We start from the raw sequence: 15,285 nt of genomic DNA on the forward strand, positions 1-15,285 counted from the left end.
GTACAGTATTTGGGTATTGCATATATTAAAAGTCAGAATGAAGCTACCTTTTTTTAGATTCTGTTAGGATATTTGTTGGTGATATCAGTAGATACAACTCTATTGTTTTGTGTGTTAAAACTGGTCAAATAACCAAGCTTGACCATTGTTTCAACTTTGCAGGTTAACACTGAACCCACATTGGGGCTTTTTGGTGGGGTACCAAAGAAATTATTTTATGTGAAAGAAAAACTGCGTGCACTGTGTAAACTGTAAACACTTGTGATGTTCTCTATGTATGAAATCTTCAGGAAAAAATGTAATAAAATGGGGGTCTGTAGCCGTATGTCTGCATTTTTGTAGGTCTGTGACATGTAAATGGCAGAGAGTTTCTGTTTTACACCAGCATCAGAAAATTTTGGTATTGAGGTGTCATCTCAGTGTTGAGTGATCCTACAATGTTTTCATTATGGGTCCCCCTCCACTCCTGACTCCTTCAACTCCTGTCCCCGCTCCCAAACAAGAGGCTGGAATGTTGGGTTTCCATGACACTAATGAAGTAAAAACCTGGCAATGTGTTGCTGGCAGTCTCTGAGCAGCTCCTGATCAGCAGCCTCCTTCTCATCAGGATCAGAGTCTGATCCCCCTGTAGCCTTCATTCACCAGGGCTTATTATGCCCAGGAATTTCTCTCACTCTCCTTCTCTCATAACCCATGCTGAGGCAGGGATGTGAGGTGCAGGGGTGAATTTGGGACAAATCCCAAGGGAGGGTGCTACTCAAATCACATACAAACCCTTTCCTCTTTTTTTAACACTCCCATACTCATTAAAACCACTCCCCTATTACACACATATACAGACATACTCTAACCTTTTCCCATGAAAAGTGAAAAGCTGCCATTGTGATTTATTGTTCCATAAATGCTTCATGTGGCAGGCCCATGAGGCGACTAGTCCCACTGTTTGCTTGTGGCCCCAGGGACAATAGTGAGTTTTCAGCACTCAAACAAGTCCTCAATCAAAACTCTGTGGTCTTCCCTGGGGAAAACAGAATGATCTTCCCAGCAGCTTGCTTGTTTTTGCCAGTTTTCAGATGGCCCTAAACTAATATTTGCAAGCTAAAACATTTTGTATCATTTCAGCTTTTTCCACAAAAGAAGTCCTCTCTGAACTTTATTTCCTGTCTTTAAAATGACAATACCCCAGCTGAAAATAAAATGCAATGTTCTCTTAACTGGCCCTTCCTGGTGGGAACAAGTTTCTTCCCTTTGTCTCATACACAGAATGGCAGTTGAGGAGTTAAACAATCAGTCTCTGTACATTATCCTGTATCCTGCTGGGCTGGTGGACGCAACCATAATGTCTTGCTAATTAGCCTCCATTTAGGATGGTCCAATAGGCCACACTGTCTCCATTGAAGACTGAAGCCCATGGAGCTTTCTAAACGAAGACCCACTACTCGTGGGCAATCATGGTCTGGGCCCATCCTTAATAAACCTCTTGCTTGTCCAGGCTTGATGCCTCCAAGACTCAGGATTCAATTACTCAGTCAGTGAATGGAGTGTATAGCCTGTGTGGGGATAATTTAGGCCATTGTGTGTATTTTGTTATTCAACATATAATGTACATAAATGGGATCTAAACTGACCAGGACCAATTAAGGGCTTAAGGGGTGAAGCACCTCATTGTAAACTTTGACCCTTATCAAAGTATTGTGGGCTGGGATTCCCATATGAGCTTGTGAGAGACAAGGTCTTTGGGAAGACTGGGTTAAACATAGGCTAAATGATTGTTACATCCACTGATGTTCTAGTGTGTGTGAGTGTGTGCTGTTCTCCAAGCAGTGTGTTGCAGGTTTGCCACGCCCTCCTCCTCTTTCCATCGTTGGCTGCCTGAACCAACTCACCTGGATCAGTCAGCTGTTGGTCGCTTCATCAGTGGACATCTATATCAGCCTCCCAGAACTACTGTTTCACCCCTTTTCCCCTTTTGGCCACATGGATGCCCTTTAACCTGTTGTTGCTGTGGTTGTTGTTTTGTTTTTTTTAATGTATTGATGTAGGAGAAGTTTTTGTAAGGGGTTCTCTGACTTTTCTTTTTTAACTCAATTTTTCTCGTGTTTTGTGGACAGTCAGGGAGGTCAGTTTGTTTTTTGTTTGACTGGGTAGGTCACCTGAGCTTTATTTTGTAGATAGTGTGGGGGTTTTTGTTTGTTATTTTGGCCTAGGAGACCCTGACGTTTCTCTTGCTTCCCTGCTTCCCCTAATTCCATGCTGGTCTTGTATTTTGAAAATATTTATTTTCTTTTATTTATTGTGTTATCAAGGAAAACATCCACATGATATGTGTGTTTCTTTAAAGTATTTTACTTTTAGAGCCTGTGGAAATTGAGACGACATCATTCAATGGTCTGTGGTGGGAACTGAATACGAGAGTGCATGCCACTATTACAAAATCACAAATTGTACTGTTTTTCTCAATTACTCTTTTTAGTCGCCTTTCAAAGGCCAAAATAGTTCAGGCTACGATCAATGAGAACGACCTCTGTACATCCGTAATGAGTCTCAGTTTAATGTGCAGTTGTGCCAGAAGCACACCGCTGGCCCTTTTCCTGCCTCGTGGGAAGTTGGGCAGCTGAAACAAAAAGACGAGAGGCTTTCATCATCAAAAACCACCAGGTCCTCGGCACTGAAAAGAGCTGTTCATGACATCTGATGAAGAAGGATGAAGATGGTTGCTATGGAGAAGGACAGGACTCCCCGGGTCCTGTGGAGAAACTTCTGGCAAGCAAGAAACAACAGGGCATGTTGACATGGAGTAGTTCGAGTGTTGGTGGATTAGTCTGAAATTGGTGATTGTCTTATATAATCATTTTGTTGTGTCCTGGGTTTGCTGAGTTTATTTGTTGTGTGTGTGTGTGGATCTTTTGCAAGTGCATGTTGTTCACCTAGAATTACCTCTTGACCTTGTTGTGGTGTTATTTCTTTGAGTTATTGCACTTTACCCATTCACCCCAGGTCTTTAGGTTTATGTTAGGCGGCCTATGTGGATTTGTTGTATTAAAGTTGTCAGTAATAGGTGAAAATGGCCCTCAAATGACTACATTTTTTCACACTTCATACTGGTTGTTTGATTATTGTTGTGATGTTGTGACCTGTTGGTCAATGTGAACTTGTCACCTGCTGGTCAGTTGGCTGGATTTCCGGGTCAGGCCTCAGCTAGCATTGTCATGGTGGCCACACAGGCCCAGCATTATTAGCCCCACTGGCGGCACTATTTGTCCCACTCCAAAAAAGAGGGCTAACGAATAAAAGCAAAAATGGGAGACAGCTAAAGTCTTTCTGATCCCCTCTTCCATGAAGGGGTAATCCAGGGGTGATCGTCAGCACAAAATGTGGCTTTGAAAGCCTGTATCCATTCTGTGTGTGTTTGTCTGTGTGTGCATTTTTTTGAATCAAACTTTTATTTTACTAAGAAGTTGCAACCAAGGAATTCTAACAAAGAAATAGTTATTAGAATTAATCAATTTATACACATGACAATACATGTAACTTGGAAACATGACATGAATAGGAGCGGAAATATTTTGGTCACAATGGCAGTTATGTGTGTCCATATTGTGTTTGTGGGGGGGGGGGCGCAGCGCACAGGCACCCATACCAACTGTGTCAGAACTCAGTCACATTACCCTGTAGCACTCAGTATGTTTTTCCAATAAGTAGTAAAAACATTTAGGTTATGTACGCATTTATATTGTCTCATACATGACCTTGTTCCTTTACCATGCCAAAGGACATTATCAAAGTTACTTGGTAGCAAAGTGCATTTTGTCCTTTGTGAATATGATAACTCACTGTTAGTAAAGTTCCATCAAGTACACAGAACCGCATACCTGAGATGCCATGCTCTCTTAGGTTAACTGATCAGCTAACTGCTAATTGCAGAAGGGCCACGGTTGTGTTTGTTTATGCAATTGGCTCTTGGGTTAACACAATTTTAGTTCTCTGTGTAGGTTTGCTGAATTGTGTGCAATCTCTCTGCTATCTCTGCTCTATGGTCTAGGTGCCTGGATGGACCATTAGCTGCTACATTGTTGACTAGAACTACTGTGAATGGATGGCAGTAGTCTGACATGGCTGCAATGGTCACGCTTTCAATCAATGATGCTGGAATGTCATGTAGTGATCCTTTTTCCAGTGAGGTTGCCCCATTCATTTAAAGCAAGGAGACTTTTAAATAGTTTGGTTCCAAGTCCAATCTGCTAAGGGTTTATAGCACACAATGAATTGTTAATTATTCAGCTTCAGTGTTGAAATATAGACAGTATTGACCTATTCAAGATGTTTGATGATGTATTTAGTCCTAATAGTCAATGTTATTTTAAATGCTTGATTGACTGTGGATGGTGGGGAAGGTAAAAAAACTACTTTAACTGCCTTTTGTTGTTCCTTGATTTGCTCTACATATTTTACTTTTACATATAGATCTGTTGAGACACAGTCCTTATTTATTTATATGTAGGAAACTCAATTGCAAGTCTAGCCCGTAAGATATTTGCAGTGGTTTACCCTAAGCAGTAAATAATATCCCAAGTCCAAACCACAAGGCTTAACTATCCATTATTGTTATTAATTATTACAAGGTAGACTGAATGTCACTTTAATGATTGTTAAGTTAAGGAAGTGGCTTAATAAAACTTTCTTTATTACTTTCTAGAGCACCAGGACTGCCTGCATCAGGTGGTCCATGAGCGTCTTGGGGAGCTGCTGCGAGTCCTAAAGGCCATTATCAGCAAACACCAGAGCCTCAACTCAGTAGACATCCTCAGTACAGCTGGAACTGTCATCGCCACGGTCAAAGGTAAGCTATGGTGACCAGCTCACCCTTAAACACATACACACACACACACACACACACACACACACACACACACACATATAAGTCACAGCTTTCCTGCAACATACACCAGCTACTCCTCCACTCTTCCTTTGGTCTGTTTTCTGTCTCTTCTTATCTCATCCCCCCTAATCCCTTGACAGTATTCTCCCCTGAACATTCACTATTGCTACATCTTCTCTCTCACACTGTTTCCCCAAATCTTAAAAAGAACTTCCCAGGGAATGTTTCTGAGGAGTTTTCTTAAGCTTCAAAGCAATGCAGTTCAGAAGTCACTTAGGCTTAGAATGCATCAGCGTGTGTTTCAAACCCCATACAGAGAGTAAGAAAATTATATTTGGGAGTGAAATACCTGATTCAACAGGCAGGGAGAAACAGTTGTCCTTTGTGTTTAGCCTGCCAGTGCTGTCACTGAGGAATCCTTTTCAATCTCTCATTCTCTGAGATTATGATCTGGCATGCAGGTCAATTCTTAACTTGGCTGCCATACAAGAATCCCCTGAGTATACCTTGCCTCAATTTACATTGCAAAGAGCCACATAGCTTTTTGCAAAGCTTTTATTTAGTAAAAGCTTTGCATGCAGAACTGAGCAAATTCTGAGGAGGCTCAGCACATGAATTCAGCGAGTGCACAACACGTGGGTGTGTGCCATAAACAATTAGATGCATGCAAGTCCTGTCTGTAGTGTAGGAACTTAAATATTGATGTGGCATTTAAACATATGGTTAACAGTAGACACACAGAGAGTAGGGTATTTGGAGACTTCAGATTTGACAGCTCAATATTCATTCTGTAGAAGCTTTTGGCTCTTAATGACATTGCATTAATGGTCAGAAAGATTCTGAAGAATGTAGATTTAAAATAAAAAAACTTGCAGCTGTTTTTTAAACTTGTATTATTAATATTGACTTGTTTAAGGGCACAACTGTAAGTGGCATTTCTGAACAAGTGCTTGTGTTGTATAGCAAATAATGTAACAGTAGTAACAAAGTACATTTACTTGAGTTATCTGTACTTTACTTGAGTAATATGCCATGCCATTTTTGGGGTTGGGGTGTGTTAAAAAAAAAAAGAAGAAAAAATACAAAAATGACAATGGCTGTCCTTTTTTGATTAAATTATGTTTCTATAGCCATTTCTACGGGCTTTGTATCATATTCTACAAGGTTTCTATTTTACAGGTTCTACAAGTAGGTCAGTACATTCAATAACTTGTTTCATAGTCATTAGGTCCTGTAAAGGTAGAACAATACAACAATGCACTGACATATAAAAAAATGTACTCCAACCTTCACTTGTATTGGAGTAATACCATGCTTAGCATTAACAGTAGCTCTAATTATATAGTCTTGTATAGCTATATATACATGAAGTGAAGCATGCTATAATGCCTTTTCTGCCACTAGGTGGCCAGAATTGCTCACTTCTTGAACCCCACACAGTAACAAGGTATGGTTATCTGTATTCTGGTACCAGTATTTTTCACAACTAAATCTCGAGCTTTCGATGTTACACAACATTAAAATGTAAAATGTTATTATCCTACTATAAATGGAGGGATGTCATGTGACTAGGAGGTTGTGTTTTGTTGTGATCTGAATTTTACAGAAGAAAAAAAATAATAAATGTGGGAAAATACTGGGAATTTTTCTAGTGGAGTTTGGGTTACATGTCTACTTCATCACACTCCAAGATGTACTCCATCACTAGATCAAATACTTGTTCATACAGGGTTTTGTTACTCTCTCCATGCTGTGCTGCTTAATATCCAGTCGTGTGCCTTGCCATATCAATACATATATTACTCTTTATTGGAAGAAAAAATCCTCGTAGATCTGAATTCTGCGTAGGACTTTGCAGCTGATGAATATTTCAAGACTGTTGTGCTTTCCAGTGAAACAATACCATTTTTCTCCAATGATGTAACTTCCATGTTTGGACCACTGGTTGGGGCCTGAGCGAGTACTGGCATTGTATTCCACCAAGCCTCAGGATGTCCTGTTGGGGGTAGGGGCTGGACAGAAGAGGAGGAGATGTAACAGCACAAGAGAGTTTGAATGCTTTGAATGGTGGTGGCTACAGTAGCTGGTCTGGGGTTGACAAGAGGCTCCAAGGCCGCCATGGACATTCGACTCATCGAAATCCTTTTGTGCACCCTTCTGACAAAGCCTTAACACTTCCTGTGCCCAAGTCTGAGAGAAGAATTTTTGCATTGGATTTATTTCTCTGTCAATTTTTCCTTTTTCCAGATAGAGAAACATATTACTGTACCCTCTAAAGGAAAGTTACTTTTTCAGAGGCGTATTTAAGATGTTTAGACAGAAAGTTATTGCTTCAGTCACTCCGAATTAGTGGTTACATGATCAAGAAGTCTTATTTCTGTTTGACGGGAGAAGAAGAAAGCTTGTTTTGAGGTGGGTAATTGATAGTTTTGCCATTTATCATATAGTATACTTGTTTGACAACAGAAAAACCGGATGCAATATGTAATATCTACCAAGGAACCATCTTAATATTTGGTTAATTCATTATATGGCATGGATATTGAAGGGCCTAGCTAAAGATGTAGTACTGTAAGTGAGGATACTGTTTGAACCAGTCTTCCTTTAAGATTTGAAACCCCATTCAAGATTAGTTCAACAAATTTGGACTCTTTCCAACTTATGATTCATCCTTTTCTGCCTCTGTAAAATAGAAGCAGAAATCATGGAGGCAGCAGAGCAGAGCAGTGCAGTGATTCACTGATTTATTTCTTGGTGTTTGGTCTCATTTTATGACCATCTCTCTCCTCATTTATTTCCTCTGTCCTCATTCAGGACAGGAAGTTTATTGTGAAGACTGATTACAGTAGTATTTATACTGGTGTTTTTCCCCACTCTGTCATCAGTCATCACTGTGTTTAGACTTACAGCAGGAAACCATTGCTTTTCCAGATTACAGCCAAATATACACACTTGGGGTCTTTGCTTATCTTTTCTGATTTAAGGTGCACAGTTGTTTTTGGATGCCTCTCAGGGACTTTTCAATTTCAAAATGTCACTGGCACATAGACATATGAGGTGCTGTCAGTGTGATTTGAGGAGTAAAGCATGACTCAGAAGAAACTTTCATTGAGTCCATATTTGACGTCATACACAGGATGATGAATCATGCCATGGGTTTCATGCCTTAATCACAGGATGTCTTCAGATTCCAGGGTTTAAGTTTGCTACCAAGGCTTGACTCTATCCTGTTTCATCACAATTTGACAGGGGTGAACTTTAAGGAAGTGAATGAAGAGAACAAACAGAAGCTTTTTGGAGAGATCTACACTGCTATCGACACATTGGCATTCACATTTGGCAATGTGTAAGTATGATGTCATCATTGTGTTTGCTATTGATTGCTCATTGTTACTCCATTAAATTGCAGATGAGTTGACTGTATGTCACTGGAAAATCGTAAAAATCGCAATTTTCTTTACCTTGATCCAGTGAGTTGGGAACTATCTAAAACTATACTAAAACTTAACATTTTTAAATTGAAGTTCTGCATTACAAACTAGAGGTGGAGAGTTTAAAAAAGTGAGCATTTAGGAGGCAGAAGGAAAGTGAAAGATACTACTACTACTACTACTGATGAAAGATACTGCTGAGTTGCATTATGGGCATTCAAGGATCTGATGTTTTTGGAGCCTGACCCATGCTAGAGACATAATATTGTAGCTTTTCGTGCATCTGTTTTGATCTTTTGAGAATCCCAACTTTATGGTAGTGCAACACTAAAGAGCTTGAGTACTCCTTTAAAACATCTTATTCTAAAAACACAATGATGATTATGTTTAAAGTGTTGTATCTGATCATTTTCTCCCTTTGTTAACCCAATCTATTGGTTTGTATTCCTTCTTTCCTTCAGAGTATCTGACTTCCTTATGGGAGATGTAGAGAATGGATCAGTGTTGGGGCTCCCCCTAACTAAGAGAAGCAAGGTGAGTAATCAAATTAATACTTAACATGTTCCATAGCTGTGTTTGATATCAAAAATAAAAGGCTGACATTAGTGTATTCATATGGCCCCCATTCTTACACACCCATTTATCAGTAGTTTATTGACCGTCCTATCAGCGCCAGGATGTGGCTTACTGCCTCTGAATTGTCATGTAAAAGTTATGAAAGAATATCTAGCAAAGTGCAGAGTCCAGGGGTCAAGTGAGTGTTTGCAGGTTGACACTTGTTCCTGAAATGGTCTCTGCAAGAGATGAATTAATTCTATGTAATTCTAGTTGTTATGCTGCTGTAGGTTTTATAAGTGCTCCAAGGAGGAAGTCAAGTTCTGATTAGCCTTGTTTTAAGAATGTTTGCAGAGCATATCATGTTTTGAGTAGAACATTAATCCACCCTATTTTTTTTCCATCTCTCTGTTTTTCAGTCTTTTGAGAACCTGTCCGTGGAATCTGGAGGATCCGGTCCTGAGAAAGATGATCCACCAGGTAAGACAGATCTCTATAACACACAGCTACTGTACTCTGGTGCTGTTCTGTGAAAGTATGGGGGGGGACTAATCCTTGTAATTTGTTGGAAAAATGTTGTTCACAAATCATTCTTAAGCTGAGCTACTGCTCCTGTTCCTGCTTCATCATTCTGTGTTATGGCCTTGTTCGTGCTGCATCACTGCCATTGCAGGCAGACCTAAAGCAGTGTCTGTAGGGTTATCTGGGGTAAGAGCACCACTAGCTCTCACATTTCAATGATCATTCTCCTTGACCACTTATTAATACATCCAGCAGTCAGTCCTCTGTCAGCTTACCTTCAAATGCTATTAGCCTATATCCCATTCATACAAGGTCAGTGTGGGCTTTTTGTCTGTGATCACTGTCACAGATGTTGTTAGCTCAACACGTAGCCTATGTAATATTCCACCAGTAGTGAGAGGTATGTTGCATGGGAGTTTGCCACTGCCGGTCAAGTCCATCTTTTACGACCTCCCTCGTGGAATTCCTGTTGTTTTCACAGGGCCATTACCGCTGCTTCGGGCCGAGGAGGTGGACAGGACGCTGCAGCGGCAGGATAGTGGGGTGGAGTCAGCGCTCCTCTATGCCAAGGCCTGGTCCAAGTACACCAAAGAGCTGCTGGCATGGGTGGATAAACGTCTCAACATGGGTGAGTTACGGCACAAGAGTAGGGAAAAATGCAAGACTACTTCTGACATGTAGAGAGGCAGCACCAAAGTAGCACCTATCAGGTAAAGTATAAATGTCAGCTGTCATGTGTTGCTTAGTGTTATGGACTATATACCTAGCTTAGGTACTTCATTACATACTTTTTTTTTTTAAAGATCCCCTCTGGGTATGTCATATAGAAATATTCTGGGTTAAATAACTGTTTCATATAGTTTTTCCACAAAAAGTTCAATTACCCAGTAAAAAAAAGTAATAGCATCTATACATCCTCTGTCACTGAAAATCCAGAATCTATGAATATGCAAAACATTTCACATCACATTTCTGTAAGTTGCATGTTGGGCCACGAATGCTTTCCAAGCTTTTTATATTACAGAATGCTCCTATGTACCCCTGTCAAATTCAGATTTAACTAAGAACAGAAAAACTTTTGCTCCTTTTTGGATGTGAAGCAGCCTTCTAGTGTCAAATTCTGCACAGACATCATTCTGCAATTAAAGGTCAAATGATGAAACAATAAGCAAAACACATTGGCTGCCAGCTGTCACTTGTACTTACTTTTTATGCTTGAATGCCCCACTCTTACCTAGCATTTATCAAGGAAAAACCTATTTGACATACTGTTCAGGATCACTTGAATTTCCTGGTGTCCCTTTTTATAGTTTTAGGGTTTTTATTAGTCTTGTTCAATGGGAAATAAAATAATTTTCCAATATTTGGGGGGGTTCATATGTGGTCTTAAACATAGCTCCAAGCAATACAGTTTGAATGAAAATGTTTTAAATTATTGTAGCTCAGAATTCAGCTCCAGAACAATGTGGTGTATTGATTGAGTGAAATTTTAATAAATACCTAATCACCTGAACTGGACTTGAAACAATGGAGTCTTATCCAGGCTAAAGGTTTAATGTTCAGTATGAGAGCTTTTGTTCAGTGCACTGGTTAATGAATGGTTTCAGTCTATTACTTAGTCACTTGGCCAGTCAACACAGTGACACAAAGCACTCAGTCAAGTTGTACAGTACATTTGTTTTTAGGTGAACAGAAGGCTTGTTTGTTTAACATATCCACTTTGGCAAATGCTGTATTTACTGATAAGCTTATGGATGTGTCTGATGACTCAAGGACATTGTATGATTTGATAAGACAATGCTTAAATGATTTCCAGCCAGTTGTGTGTTTAAAAAAGTCTAACAGTTAATACAAAAAGGTACTTCAGCACAATGCAAATGTTTCCACACACATAAATGACAATTTGCAGGCCAGTAGAGAGAACTGTTTACACACTGTATACAAGTTATTGTATGTAAACTTAGGGTGTGGTCTATTTTTAGATATTGAGTGTGCGAAGAGTTACACCAAAATGGCTGAATCTGCCAAGACGCTTGCAAGTCAGCAGGTGAGTAGATGTTGATGCTAATTTGACTTGCATTCAGTTTTGCTGCCACCTATTAGTTGTTAAGGATCGACTTTAACACTTTTTTCTCTTCATGAAAGGAATTCATGCCTTTTCGTGAGATCTACATGAGTGCTTTCAAAAATGACATTGAATACAGCCAGTTGGTACTTCACACTGCAGCAGTACTCCAAAGTAACAAATTCATGCAGGTAATCAGCAAAATGACTAAAGCATTTCTGAAATGGTGCTGTGTCTTGGGTTGTTTAATGTAAACAGGAGGACTTACTGACTGTGTGCGTGCATGCGTGTGTGTGTGTGTGTGTGTGTGTGTGTGTGTGTGTGTGTGTGTGTGTGCGTGTGCGTGTGCGTGCATGCATGCACTTGTGTTTCTTTCCAGCCTCTCCTGGCCAGAAAAAATGAACTGGACAAACTACGAAAGGAGGTCAAGGAGCAGTGGCAGAGACAGCAAAAGAAAATGGTGAGTTGACAACCATAAAGGTTACACTTTGAAGAGGGCCCCACACAAATGCATCTACCTGCGGACTTCATCCAGAAATGCTCTTGAAATGCCTAAGCCCAGTATACACATATACATATGTTGTCAGGTTGTCATGCAGCCTGCCAGAACATTCATTCCGTTTCAACTACAGTATAATCGAAAGAGCATCATTGATTAAGCTAATAATTCTTACCAAGTGCTCAGGACTAGTAATTTGTAAAGTAATTGCTTTTTAATATTAGAACAGTTTTTTTTTAAATTTTGTGCTTGCTCTGCTTAGCATTGTTGGAGTTGTAAAATGCACATGCTTTTGGTTTTATGCAGAGATTTGCCAGACAAAGGAAAAGTGGCAAGATCAGCCGCGCTTAATCTATAAACAATGATGTTCTTGTACTGTAATATGACATGTCTGTCTTTGCATGTAGGTGCTGTATGTGTCGACTGTGTTTTAACTCAATATGTATGTACATCTTCAGCATGAAGCAGACAGTGCTCTTAGGAAGGCTCGGCTGCTGCAGGTCCAGCGGCAGGAAGAATATGAGAAGGCCAAAGTGTCTACCAGCCGCATGGAGGAGGAGCAGATTGGAGGAGGAGGGGGAACAGCAGCAGCTAAACAGCTAGAGAAGAGGCGCAGGCTGGAGGAGGAGGCCATGCAGAAGGTACAGCAAAAATGTGTACAAATGTGGTACATTGTAGATTCATATGGGCCCTCGTAGGTTTTTTAATGTTTTTCTTAAATAGCAAACAAATACAACCATTTTGGAATAGAATACCAGTCTCTTTTGCCTGTTTCATCTCTCAATTTACCTTTTATAGTGCCAAATATAAAACAGGAACTGGTAAGATGAATGACATTTGCTTTTCCTCAGCAAGCAGGTGGATTTAAGGGAGCTGTGGTCTGCGTTGTGAATATAAAATGAGCTCACATGCACAGCTTACAGCAGTTGTCACAAAACTTGTCAATCTAGCCTAAAGTTTATCATAGATTTATAGATTTATCATAGAACTGAATCAGCCAGCAAGTTGAGAATTATACTCATCATGCTTCTGCTGGCAGGCTGAGGAGGCCAGGGAGCACTGCAAAGCTTGTCAGATTGATGTTGGGGAAAAGAGAATGGATCTTGCCAACACCAAGAGTGAGCTCATCATTCAGATCCGAGAGATGGTCTCTCAATGCGACCTCACCCTCAAGGCTGTAAGTTTAGATTTTTGTGCTGTAAATGTTTATTTGAAGTTTAGACTAACTGGAATAATAGAAACAATATACCACATCCAGGACAGACTGAAGAGGAGGCACTAGTCTGGATTTTTAACTATTTTACTACAGTGTCAGTAATTTGTTGAGGTAGGACCTCCTGGATACTAATGTTTGCTTCCTTTTTTTAGGTGACAGTGAATTGGTTCCAGCTCCAACAGGCCCAGGTTGTATCCCTCCCAGTCAACCATCAGAGTCTGTGTGAAAATGCCAAGCTGTATGAGCCTGGCCAGCAATACATCGACTTTGTCAGGAGTTTGCCCACCGACGAGCCTCGCCTGGAGTCTCACTCATTTGATTCAGCTGTTACACAAAGCACAGGGTTAGACATCAAGACACTGTGGTTGTCATCCTAATCTGATCTCAGTTTTTTTGTTATAGATCTACAGTTCATGAACCTTACTCGAAAATCTCCTTGGAATTAAACAGAAATCTGATGTATAAGGTTTTGTGCCTAAATTTAGCTACATCAGTAATTTCACTCTCATTTAGTTCATTTGAAATTTTCAGTAAAAAAGTGTCTGTACATGTACTGTTGACAATGATATTATATATTATCTTTATACTGTATCAGAAGCTTAAATCTTGTATCACAGGATTCTGTGGGAAGATGAACATTTATTTATGATAAACAAGTGGTTGTAAAAACAATGGTGCTGTAGACTTCACTGCTGAGGTGGAGTGATTCAGTGAGAGAGCTTTTTTTGGAAAGTATAAAACAGTTGGATTGGCCAAAGCTTCCTGTGGAAATAACTGCGGTCAGGGGAGAGCAAAACTGCGGCAGTTGATTGACCATCAGTTTCACTGAACCTCTTTGAAAGGGTCCAGTAGCTTTCAAACTGTATACATGTTGTCTCTGACAATAAAAATATGCTGCTTATTCTATATTTGAGCAATTTTAGCACCCAGCTCTTGTGAAAGCTTTGGTCCAAGAAGTTAGTCAGGTCCCTTTTTGGATCCCCCCAACTCTGATCCCACTGATCAAACACATTCAGCTTTGGAGAGAGGAAATGAAACACAAACACACGCACACTCCTCACCACTAGTCTTCAAAAGGTTAAATATAGACTGCTGACCTACATACTGTGTATTGTGAGATAAAATGGGATACTTTGATTAACAATGGTTGGCATGGTTTGCACATTAGGCATTCTCAAACCTATCTTGGTTAGATGATCATTGCTATATGATGGTAAAGTGGGACTGATCTCATGATATCAACATCATTCAGGGAACATCTTGAATGTAATTTGATACTGCAGTATAGGAATAACAGATATTGTATTGTTATGGCTAGATGATGACTAATGACATTCTATAAAAGAGAATACTCTTTTTTCTTTCTTGACTTGACTTAAATTAATTCTTATGAACACCGAGAAACGTATTATATCTAAGGCAGTTTAAGGTTACTCTAAGGTTAGCTCAAACTGGGGTTCCACAGGGGACTGTTCTGTTCTGTTCCTGTTCACCCTGTATACAGCAGATTTTAAATACAACTCTGAGTCTTGCCACATCCAGAAATACTTGGATGACACAGCTATTTTGGTGTTTGTTAGGAATGGGCAAGGAAGGAGAGTACAGGGATCTGATGATGGTCTTCAGTGAATGGAGCGACAAGAACAGCCTCCTTTTAAACACCTCCAAGACCAGAGAGATGATCATTGACTTTCGCAGGTCTAGGGAGGTTGAAGTTAGAGGGAAGGACTTTAAGGTGTTGCACACTTATAAATACCTAGGTGTGCACCTTGACCATAAACTGGACTGGTCCCTGAACACGGATGTCATCTACCGGAAGGGGCAGAGAGGAGGCTCGGGTCCTTTGACGTCTGCAGTGAAATTTTGCTCATATTTTATCAGTCAGTGGTGGCGAGTGTCTTCCTCTATGATGTGGTCTGCCTGGAAAGCAGCATGTCAGATAAGAACACAAGAAGACTGGACAAGCTAGTTAAAAGGGCTGGATCTGTGCTTGGCAGGGAGAAAAGTATCTCATCTATCTATCTATCTTATCTATCTATCTACCCAGTTGTCAAAAGTCTGTTGATTTGGGTATCTACGGATGAACACACTTGACAATATGATTTAAGTGTCAATAAT

The 15,285-nt window shown here is 40.0% G+C and overlaps 1 protein-coding gene across 2 annotated transcripts in view; it reads left to right on the plus strand.

Moving 5' to 3' along the window:
• Positions 1–15,285, plus strand: part of arhgap29a (Rho GTPase activating protein 29a) — a 34,647-nt gene that overhangs the window by 10,589 nt on the left and 8,773 nt on the right. The window contains exons 3-13 of one of the 2 annotated variants that reach the window (XM_071485874.1): positions 4,697–4,840; positions 8,129–8,225; positions 8,772–8,844; positions 9,285–9,345; positions 9,869–10,015; positions 11,370–11,434; positions 11,533–11,643; positions 11,832–11,912; positions 12,410–12,592; positions 12,991–13,128; positions 13,320–13,510. In XM_071485874.1, the coding sequence (XP_071341975.1) occupies positions 4,697–4,840; positions 8,129–8,225; positions 8,772–8,844; positions 9,285–9,345; positions 9,869–10,015; positions 11,370–11,434; positions 11,533–11,643; positions 11,832–11,912; positions 12,410–12,592; positions 12,991–13,128; positions 13,320–13,510 (1,291 nt within the window). Of the gene's footprint in view, positions 1–4,696; positions 4,841–6,941; positions 7,292–8,128; positions 8,226–8,771; positions 8,845–9,284; positions 9,346–9,868; positions 10,016–11,369; positions 11,435–11,532; positions 11,644–11,831; positions 11,913–12,409; positions 12,593–12,990; positions 13,129–13,319; positions 13,511–15,285 lie in introns of those variants that run through there. The other variant, XM_071485875.1, reaches the window with a different exon arrangement.

Source organism: Trachinotus anak, unplaced genomic scaffold (assembly GCF_046630095.1).
Source record: "Trachinotus anak isolate AG129_WGS33_773 ecotype Australia unplaced genomic scaffold, CSIRO_AGI_Tana_v1 ptg000009l, whole genome shotgun sequence".
NCBI classification, from domain to species: Eukaryota; Metazoa; Chordata; class Actinopteri; order Carangiformes; family Carangidae; genus Trachinotus; species Trachinotus anak.